General features: G+C 38.6%; 1 protein-coding gene across 1 annotated transcript; it reads right to left on the reverse strand.

Moving 5' to 3' along the window:
- Positions 1–870: 870 nt before the first annotated feature.
- LOC116250745 (glucose-1-phosphate adenylyltransferase small subunit, chloroplastic/amyloplastic-like) lies at positions 871–6,673 on the reverse strand. The gene is made up of 9 exons (XM_031624651.2): positions 6,271–6,673; positions 5,251–5,547; positions 4,004–4,273; positions 3,440–3,619; positions 3,169–3,272; positions 2,900–3,011; positions 1,751–1,849; positions 1,466–1,585; positions 871–1,260 (listed from the first exon to the last, which is right to left on the reverse strand). Exons 1-9 carry the CDS (start codon positions 6,550–6,552, stop codon positions 1,144–1,146), a joined length of 1,581 nt encoding a protein of 526 aa, XP_031480511.1. The 5' UTR covers positions 6,553–6,673; the 3' UTR covers positions 871–1,143.
- Between the last annotated feature and the right edge of the window lie 4,731 nt (positions 6,674–11,404).

Here is an 11,404-nt window from a genome sequence, read left to right on the forward strand (position 1 = left end):
TTGAAAACCACAGGAAATATTTTCTGCTACCAGATTAAACTTAGGTATAATCCCCTAAAACCTAAAAGACGCATGGACTATGCATCCTCAGTTGTTTCCCATGGGCGCTCCTCTTCTAGACTACAAATGACAGTTGATTCCCATGGGGGCTCCTCTTCTAGACTACAAATGACAGCATGTGTGAAAACCACCTAGCTCCTAAAGCAGCCTTGGATCCTCACGGCTGGGGAAGGAGGGGTACCACCGGGGAGAATCTTAAGTGTTTCACCAACCATAGGCCAATTAGATGTGCAAATGCTACTTGAATTAAACCTAAATCTGTTCGTTCTTGAAAGCAGTGGTGTGAAACCCCTAAGTTGTATCCCAGACCCAAGGAGGTATCGCTTCATTTCGTGCAAGCGGACTAACTGCCCGCTTAGCACCCTTGCCACCTCCAACTGTGCCAACCCTTTTGTGTATATTCGGGAGACCTTTTTCCCCGCAGGTTTGCATCAAAATATGCACCTCTCTGCAGCCTACATGATTGAAGCTGAAGCTGCGTCCATGTCAAGCTTGCTCTCGTAAACTCCAAATTTGAATCAGCTCCTGGACAATATGAGAACAATCTACCTGACTAAAGAATTGGCTTTTAGACCTCCAAGTTCAAGCGCAAGACATCAGCACCCAGGATTTACCTCTTTTAGCATAACCTGGTTAGTCCTTAGCCCCAGGTTGTGTATATAGCTCCATAAGAAAGAGGTCAAAGCTACAATCGGCTGTGTTTTCCAGCCCAACCACGAAGTAGCATCCAAACACACACATAAAAACATGCGAGCGGCGACACAGCGAGAGAGAAAGAGAGAGGGAGAGAGAGAGAGAGAGAGAGAGAGAGAGATGAAATTCCCTAGCATGCTTCTGAATGATATTTCGACATGTAGAAACAGAAGCAATGACTATTTGGCGGCAATACTTTAGTGCCGCTGAGATGATCGATCATGAAGCTACTAAAGCCTTGACATGCTGATGGGCCTTTACAATGGTTCTCCCCCCCACAGACAACTTACTACGGGCAAATTTACAGGCTTCTTCAGGACTCCAAAATTGCAGGCAGTGGAAGAGAGCCCCATTATTTGGAAGAGTATCTTGAACAAATTCATAAGAAGTTTAGATGACAGTCCCACTTGGAATGAGAGCATCTTTGATCACTGTAACAATGCCACTCTTGATGAAGTAACCATCTGTTTCCCTCGCTGCTTCTTGCACATTTTCCTGGTTGATGATCTGAATTGTAATATGTCAAGCGTCAGTGCAAAAAGTTCTATTAATGCAAAAAACCCATTATCGGGCTAATACTAAGGAAATAAATGGACATTGTATGATAAGTAAATTTTAAACGCATTATTGATATGAAAAATTCACATGTAATTAATTCCAGCTTGAATCGATACAAAGGCACCCTTAGTAAACAAAGATGGACTTTGCTGACCTTTACATTTTCTCCAATACGTGCGTTCTTGTCAATGATTGCCCTTTTTATGTGAGAGTTTTTTCCAATTCCAATTGGAACACTCCCTTTTGCAGCCAGAAACCTCCTGTCTGCATCCGTCTGGGACAACACAGTGAAATTTTAGACAACTGCAATAGTGAATTTTTCAACTGCAAGCTAATATATGCTAGTTATCCATCCAGTGAAAATGAAAAATAAAGATTTTGCCACAAAATAAATGCTTATGACATCACAGCAGTTCTCTATCTAGGAATCTCCAGTTACCTCATAATAGTCAGCTCCCATCAGTAGGGTATCTTCCAAAATTGCACCCTCAGAGATACAGGACCGGAGACCAACAACTGAGTGATGGATTTTGCAGTTCTGAACAAATAAGACTGTCAGAAATTATCCAGCATATGTTCACCACTAACAGCAGTCAGCACTAACTGAAGGACGTTCTCAGTAAAGTGACCACATGAAGTATCATGGATTTGTAACAGGAATTTGACCGTGGAGAGGCAACATGTAATTCAAGCTGTGAAGAGGCAATATGTAAAACATAGATGTGCAACGAAGCTTGCAAATTTATTAATAGCACAAAGGAAGATTAAAAAAAATCAGAATGTATAATTAGTTATTGAGCATTAACTTGATTAACAGATAGTGATAATGTCTAGCAAGATACATGCTGAACCATCTTTTCACTGGGTAAATAAAAATCACTGCATAAGTTACATGTTACTCACACAAGACATGTTTAAGTTTTTTAGGCTTCTTTAAGTTGTGAAGGCTGTTCTATCATAAATAAAATCAAGGAGCAAGTGGAAACATCTGCTAATTTTGTAAATAGGTTGGACTTGTCTCAAGAGTCAAATCCTAGAATTAAGCTTCTCAGAAGAGAGAATTTTGTGGTCTGAGAGAGAATTTTGTGGGAGTATTTTGACAAATGTACATCTCTTATATATGTGGAAGCAAACAATCACATGTCAGTCTCTTAAAATTTAAATAGTTGAATGTGATTTATGGCCAACATAGTGAACAAAATGCATTATAAAAGCTAGACTTCTAAGTTCTAACAAAGATCTAAATATGAGTTGCACCCCTGGGAGTAGAACAGATATTGAGCATATATAAAAGAACGCAATACCATCAAAGTTCATAAGTGATGAACAATTGCAAGAAATTCAAACAACTGCAGTCTGTAGACTCAACAGAAGACAAGACGCTGCATTGCCATGACATAGGCTTATGATTCTAGAAGTGTGAAAGATGGCATCTTTTCATGCATCTTTATATGATATGTATTAAGAAAATTAATCAGAACAGTTTAACGATCTAAGCTACAGATTATTTAAATTCTCATATATACATGCTGCATACAGCCATACACCTCAAATATAAGGTGAAAGGGATAACGGAAAGGTGTCTTACTTTAATCACGCACCCTTCACCAATAACACTATCAGTAACATCAGCATCTAGCATCTTGGAAGGAGGCAGATATCGAGGTTGGGTATAGATGGGAGATGATCGATCATAAAAGCTGCAAGAGATTGACATATGCAAGAAAAATAAAGAGTAAGATTCCTTGCAAGGAACAAAAGAAAGGGATATATGAACATGTGACAGCTAGTAGTTTGGGATTCCAGTGGACAAAAAAAAAACAAAAAACAAAAAAGAACATACAGCTCCTTAAGTACCTGAAATCAGGAATAGGCTTCTTGGTGATCCCCAAATTTGCATTGTAGAAAGCCTCAATCGTACCAATGTCTTCCCAGTATCCATCATACAAATAAGCTTGCACCTGAAGGGGTCATTAATTTATAACCAAAGGAATTTCCTTTAGGGCAGTTCGTTTGGGCAATAACAGTTTCATTATAAGCAAGGGAAAGTTTAGTTTGTCCAGATTGTATACATTTGCCTAAGCTCTAAGGTCAGCCAGCAACTAAAAATTGATGCATGACCACATACCCTCATACCAATGGAAGTAGCGCCAGGAATGACTTCACTTCCAAAATCATTTGCACCTGGGAACTTGTCACGTAGAAGTTGCAACATGATATCCTTGCTCACAACATAAATACCCATACTTGCAATATATGGCATCTCTTTTGCACGTTTATCATCAAGCCCTAGAATGGTGGTGTCGACCTGGAAGATAACAGCCACATAGAAAGATAAAATACCAAAGATAAAAGTTAAGTTTACACAAAATCATCTAAATGTTCCTCAGGTCTTGGAAATTCTGTTTTCCTTTCTATCTTCTGAAGGCATGTTCTACTTCTACCAGTGAAGATATGATTCAATAATTCTGATGAACTTGAACCCTCTGGTAACAGAGGACTTGGAAAAGCTACTTGGTGAAACATAAAATAACCCAACAGTACTACCACACTAAGGGAGGCACCTAAGAATTCACAGTGCTGCAAAGATGAATGGGCCCCATAAGTCAATACATGGTCTTCTTTCTCCAATACGTGCTACCTATGCCTGTCCAAACGAAAACAATTTTGTTGAGAGTCCAAAAGTAGATACCCTCATAGCCTTCAACTGTTCTCCCTTTGGCTTCTCAGCAAATTCAACTATGCGGCCTTCTTCATCGATCTTCATTAGACCAAATGCACTAGCCCGGGTCTCATCCATAGGCAGTGCAGCAACAGTAATGTCCGCATCAGTTTCTCTGTGCGCTTGGATGAACCTTTCATAGTCCATACGGTACAAATGATCCCCAGCAAGAACAAGGAATTCCATTACATTGTGCTCCTCAAATAACCACAGATACTGCCTCACAGCATCAGCTGTTCCCTGCAGAACCATACATCAAATTCATGAGTTCCAGCTTCACGAGACAAGGCAAGATGATCATAGGTAAAACAACAAATACATGACAAAATTGTAAAAAGTCAGATAGAGTTTCCAGAATTTGTTCTTAAAGCATTGGGTCTATCAGGATGACAACAACCACTAAGAGTATTTTGTCACCATATGGAACTTTGAAGCACTCCACTAGAAATCTAATTACCTAGGTCAAATGTGTGCAAGTACAGTAGTACAGGTTTGGACACAACAAGTTTAAAGAATGTGGACACAGGATGTATATAAACAAATCAACATACATATAGACATATAATACATACATATATTACATATGTGTGTGTGTGTGAAATCATGCATCATCCAAAAAATTTAATCAAACCTTGATAAGTTCATACGTATAATAACACATCAAAGAACATATTTCTAATTTAAATAATTAATACATATAATTCTATAAAACTAAAGTAAAAAAAAAAAAAGCAAATTTAAGTGAAAAGACTGACACCTTTAACTTCATATTTTGGATCAAACTGGGTCTGACCCAAATTACGGCCCCAAAAAGTACCCAAATGGTCTGCAGATCTGCTGTACCCATGTCAAAGAAGTGCCATACTGACGTGGATAAAGCAGCCTTTCTCACATACCCATGTTACATTTGCAATCAAACAAAAATGGAGACAAGGAAATGAAAGGAGAAAGAGAAATACAGCACTAGCCATCACCTGTGAAGTATAATATATTCAATCAATAAAAAATATATGATCCACAATTTTAAGAGTGACGGGGATACTCAGAATTGTAAAAGAATGAACTTGCAGAGAGAGCCAGGTAGTCAATTACATACTTTATCATTTTCATGTTAGAAACAGGAAAATCAATCCACAACCAAGAATAGATAAGGAAGATATTTCTCAAGAAAAAATTAAGCCAAGTGGTGCTTCAGCCAATAAGAGACATTGAATTACCTGGAACCAATTCGGATTTTCAGGGCTTTGTTGGGCAGCAAGCACTTCCACAAATCCATCATTTTTGTAGCCACCAATATTACCACCATATGCTCGGGAGAGATGCCGGTTTAGTGATGCTGAATTGAATTGTGTGAGGACATAAATTTTTGATATGTTACTATTCAAACAATTGCTCACTGGGATATCTATCAACCTATAATTTGCCCCCAAGGGGACGGCAGGCTTTGCTCTCTTCTTGGTAAGTGGGTAAAGGCGTGTGCCTGCACCTCCTCCCAATATAATTCCCAGCACACTCTGAAAGCAGAGAGACAACCAACTATCAGCCTGTTAACTAAATGGAATCAGGCAAGGAACATAATCATACTAGGATACAAACATGCAAATACGGCAATTGCAAGTGCCCCTGAGCAGTTAGGATCACTTTTCTTAAAACAAGCGTAAGAGAACGCAAGATTATATTTTACATTAACCAGCTCCATACTGTACAGAAATACGCATGAATGGAACTTGTAACAATTAGATATACATCAAGATTTTCAATATGTCGGTGAGAGAATGATCAGATGAAATGCCATCTCGGTTCATTAACTGCAACGAATACTTTGTCTATTTAAAAATTGTAAGTATGCACTTTACAACCGTCATAACATTTAACGCAGTAACCTTGTGCATATCCCATGAATCATGAAAACCTTCCGTATGGTCCATGCTGTGAGTGACCACCCGGGAAGCCCATCCAAGTTGACATCAGTCCCATCCCTTTCCATATTCTACGTCAAATCGACAAAAATTTGGAAAGAAAAAAAATGCGCAAAAGCTTTCCAGCTTCACAACTGAACTGCTGAGCGGAAAACAGAAAAAGCATGGCAATAGGACCTTCGAAATCTCTCAGATCCGATGGAAATGGAAATCTCAGATATAAAGCAAACAAATGAAGCAAAATCACACAAATGGAACCACAAAAACATAAATCAGGCATAAAAAAGACAAAACCCAAGATTCAGAGGGAAGACATACCCTGCTAGCGTCGGGGTCGAGGCATGTTTGTGAATTAGGGGAGTCGGACACCGCCTTGGGCGACACGATCATCGGAGCCCTCACGCCTGCGCCGCCGATATCGCCCTTCCTGCGCCGGAGATGGTCCGAGCTCAGCTTCTGGCCGCATATCAGCGAATTCGAAGAGGAGATCAGACGGGTGGCGGGAACGAAGGCGGACGGACGGATCCGGTTCGCGGGATCGGCCTGAGAGAGGATTCCAGGTGAAGAAATCCTCGAGATTCCGATCGTCGACGTCGCCATTTCGCCCTCGAGGCTGTTCTTCCTCGTGGAGAGCTGAGGCAAGAGAGGAAAAGGGAGGAAGGAAGCAACGGAAGGAAGGAAGGCAGGAAGCAGAGAAGGCGATGGCGATGGATTCACGTAGGAGGAAACTCAAAAGTACATATATGGTGGGACTGCCCCTAAAATGCCGCTCACAACTTCATATATTTCGAGACATGCCATCCTTTAATAAACTCACAAGCAAGCAGCGGCTACCCAACTTGTCGTTAAATGACGATATTACCCTCAATATGGTACGAATGTTTCATCATGGTCAGAGAATTTTGGTTATGGTAAAAAAAAAATTATATGGTTGTCTTTCATAGTTTCAGATCTTATATTTTATATTTGAGACTGCATGTATTTTGAAAGATAATTGAGAATCTTAATAGCGTAGACTTTAAATGCATACTACATATTAGAAGACATTGAAATCTCAAATAGATTTATGGTGAAACAAAGACGTGCAAGGAACTAATTTCCCATACGTAAGTTTGTAAGTTTATGATTGAAAAAAGAAATTCGAGAGCCCTACTTTTCTAACAACATAACAGCATTTTCCAACTTTGTCAAGAGTATCAACTCCAAATTTATGAAAAAGGCAAGCTTTCCATAAAGCTTTGTAACCGTCGTATGTGGTATTATAGTTTCCAAAACCGACTAATAGTTCTAATAAATGATGTTCCCGAGTCTGCCGCTTGTGTGGTAGAGATCCAAGCGGATCACGCGTCATCTTTGAGCTATCTTTTAAACTTTTTAGGCTTTTTTCCTTTTGTACTTTTATATATTTTTCAAAAACAATTTTTATTTGTTTTTCAACAAAAACCAATTTTTACAACATTGGTCCAAATAACCAATCATATAGACATATATGAATTATGATCGGAGTGGATAGACAATTTATTAATAATGGAAATAGCAAATTTTATTTTACAACCTCTAAGCAGTTCTACGAATGGTAAAATTCCTATTTTCTCTTTAGGAAAATATTGCCAAAAGTAATTATTCATTTCTTCGGCTCTGCTTCTTTCCCGGTTAATTAAACAAGGGCAAAACGGTCATGCAAATCACATGATAGTTTTAAGATGTGTCCTTTCCGGTCCTTTTGGGAAGCGTCCGGTTCTGCAAGGCCAAAAGGGTGGTATGGTAATTTGACATCATCGAACATGCAAAACCTGACGTACTGCATTCTTCGCCACGTGGACCGCCTCGCACTCGTTGGTTGGTGGCCGCATGTAAAGAAGAAAATAGACAAATAAATAAATGACAAGAAATTATGGGAGAACGGACGGCGTACGTGCGCCCTGGGGGATACGGCTGACGATAAGAATCACGTGTTCCTGGGGCCCACATGCGTCCACTGGGATCCTTTTTTTTTTCTTCAGAAATTTCGTTTAGGTACCAAATTTTAACATCAATTTCTCGAGCTGCTGCATATTTTTTAAAATTATATAGTGCGGGCTGTGTGCTTGGTCTCCAACAACTCAAACAGATGAATGCAAGCTCAGGTGGATCACTGGCTTTAAGGCTCTTCCCATTCAATGAATTCATTGAATTGTTTTAATAATCTAATTGCCCCCTTGAGGGTAATTCATGATTTGTTTTAATAGTTTAAAGTTAAAACATGTATATGAAATCAATTAAAACTTCATTTCTCTTTTCCTTTTTTCATGTATAATGTCGGAATGTCTAAAATTTCGTAGCCGCACATTCAATGGTTAAATGGAGATGCTGATTTATGTGTTCTAAGGGCAGAAGACAAGAGTACATTCCCCTGGTTCCCTGCCCCAATTGCCACAGACATCCTCATGGCCCAACCATGGGGGCCACATGGGAATAGAGGGGCCCGCGAAGATATAACCTGCTCCGTTGAATGAATGATGTCTTGTTGTCATGTCTGGTTCAATTGTCCTCTTGCAAAAATCTCTAATAACACAAGTATTTTTTTCATCTTCCCAATTTCCACTAAATGAATCTTGATGTTACACAAACCAAGAATATGAACGTTCACCTCGTAACATCATTTAAAAATCTAATCAAACTCACATTCATGGTCTAAAGGGGCGTAGCATAACTAGTCAAAGCGGAAGCCTAAAGCATACTCTCATAAGCCGTTGAAGATGGAGTGTACTTCGTCTAGCTAAAGGCGGTCTACTGCCCACCCAAACCCTTATGCAACACAGAGCTTCAAAGGTAAAAGGAATGAATGTGCTTTTGAGCCTAACTTGGGTGGTTTATAGACAACTCTGCTCACCTAAAAAAATGTTCATGGCGATGTACACCAAGCTTGTGTTAATGGGAAGCTATAATTATGCATGATCTTAAGCTTAAAATAATTTAAAACATTGTCTTAAATGGAGTAAAACAACAGACACTAGTTGTAAAGTGGGTTGAGAGTATGTTTGATAGATGTAGCCCTAAGGGGCGAACTGGCTACAAACTTTCAATTTTGGGGTTATTTGGAATTAATGAACAAAATATGTGGCTAACTGTATATTTGGAATTCTTCTTCACTTATTTCGGTGACTTGGTGGTTGCAAAATATCTCGGAACTGAGTCGAAAGTTTGTCGTTTTTCCCGGTCGACGCCCCAAGTTTGGTTAGGTGAAGGTGAATTATTTTAACGGGCTACAATCCCACAGTACTTGGTCTTTTGTGATCGTCGTTGGTGCACAGCTATTTCTCTCTCTCTCTCTCTCTCTCTCTCTCTCTCTCTCTCTCTCTCTCTCTCTCTCTCTATATATATATATATATATATATATATATATATATATATATATATATATATATATATATATATATATATATATTTAAACCCTAGCTAACGGAAAACGCGTTTTGTTGAAAAAAAAAGCGTTTAAAATGTTAAGAACTAAGTCAGCCCAATAAAACACATTTTTTTTCATGTTTTTTTGTTTTTTTAGTTATCATATTTTTATTTCCATATTTTTTATATTTTATAATTTAGATTTTAGCCACCATTCTTTTTTGTCGCAAAAAGATTAATTGTTTTAAAATTTGATGGATTTTTTATTTTTTCCATCAAAAACAACTTTCATGTTTATACCCACAAAAAACCTCACATTTTAAAACCCTGGCGGGATATTTGTAGCTAAGACTTAAACCAATGACCCGCGGTAGAGTAACACCATGGTAAGGCATAAGTCATCTGTTCAAATCCGATAAAGGGCTTTTCCATGAAGCTGCAATGGTCATTTTTCCGCATCCGATAAAGATGGTATAAAAAAGAGAACTGCCTGTCAAAGTTATAATGAGTTATGGGGTTGAACACTTGTTCATTCATTCTGATAATAGGATGTCCCGCACTAAGAAGGAAGACTACTATGTTACTAAGGGATATATGCTGCCTACCGCCATTAGCCCAGCCAAATAAACACACACACATACACATATAGGCCATCGCCGGCATTTCTTCCCTTGTCATCTTCGGCATTTCTTCCCTTGCCATCGCCGGCGGTCAGGGAGGAAGAAGAAGAAGAGCAGAGAGGTGGAGACGAAAAGGAAAATTTAACTTGTGCCATGTGATCAAATCCAACGGTTCAGACTGGATGTCTCCTAATGTCGCCATGTACTGAATGTCACCGTTCAGTTTTCATATAAATAAGATGAAACACAATAACCGTGAACCCTTGAGAATGCCAATTATGAAACCCCGCAAGGTGCGTTTGGTCCCAAAAGAATTGCACTTATTATTCCCATACAAATGAGAACCGTTTGACAGTCTATGAACTGCCCCACCACACCAAGCTCCTTTGGCACCAAGCCCTTTGGCTTTTTTCTGACAAGGACATTTCGATATTTCAATACATAGGAAATACCTTATATTATTAGCGATGAAATCTGCATGAAGCAGCTTGTTGGCACATTCGATGGACAATCCAAATGCTCACTACCAAAATTGAAATGAAACACAGACAAGGGATCATGGTCACCACATAAAAAGGAAAGATCTGTATAAAAAATAATTAATTTGTGCAATTAGGCAGAAAACGTGTCACTATAAAAAAAAAATAATAGCAATTTAATAAGCATAACCTTGGTCGAGGCCAAAAGACCTGTTATTAAAATCAATATTAAGGAGAAAGCTTTACTTGGGTTGAGGACAAAGTATTAGGAGCCCGTCCAAATGGCTGCTAAAGAATATGCTCTTTTGTATGCTTTGAAAATTAACGTTCCCAATTTCATTGCGCATTATTTTATTGCTCTATAAGGTTGTCGGACTCATGGGTGCTCTCTGATAAGGGAGGTGGCTCCAACGGTGGATAATGACCCGATAAATATGGCGATCGAAGAATATAGTTTCCATGATTATATATCTCTCCATCATAGGTTCAGGTTCGGCATCTAGATCGAGAAAATGAAGCACATAACGCCATATCTTTACATACCAAGGACTAGAAATCCCCGATTTTCGAGAACAAAGAGTTTACATGTGTTGGAAATCTCTTATAATAACCATCCACGCATGATCTTTGAGTGACTCAAATGATTCACATTAAGTCTAATATTTGATCGTCTGCTATATATATATATATATATATATATATATATATATTAGAACTCTGACATATCGTGAGAACGTGGAACATTAATTTGGCCTATTTGATCGTCGGCTGGCGGATTGTTTCCAGTAGGCTTTTTGAAATCCAACTATATGTGTGGATACAGTACATAATTTGTCTGTGGGAAGAAATCATTGAGAAAAGACGTGTAATTAATCAAATTTCATAAAGGATCAAAATGAACACTTCTCGTAAGAGAATTACAAAGTCAAATATTCGCATTAGAGTTGCACATTTTTTAAGCATTTATAT

Source organism: Nymphaea colorata, chromosome 3 (genome assembly GCF_008831285.2).
Source record: "Nymphaea colorata isolate Beijing-Zhang1983 chromosome 3, ASM883128v2, whole genome shotgun sequence".
NCBI classification, from domain to species: Eukaryota; Viridiplantae; Streptophyta; class Magnoliopsida; order Nymphaeales; family Nymphaeaceae; genus Nymphaea; species Nymphaea colorata.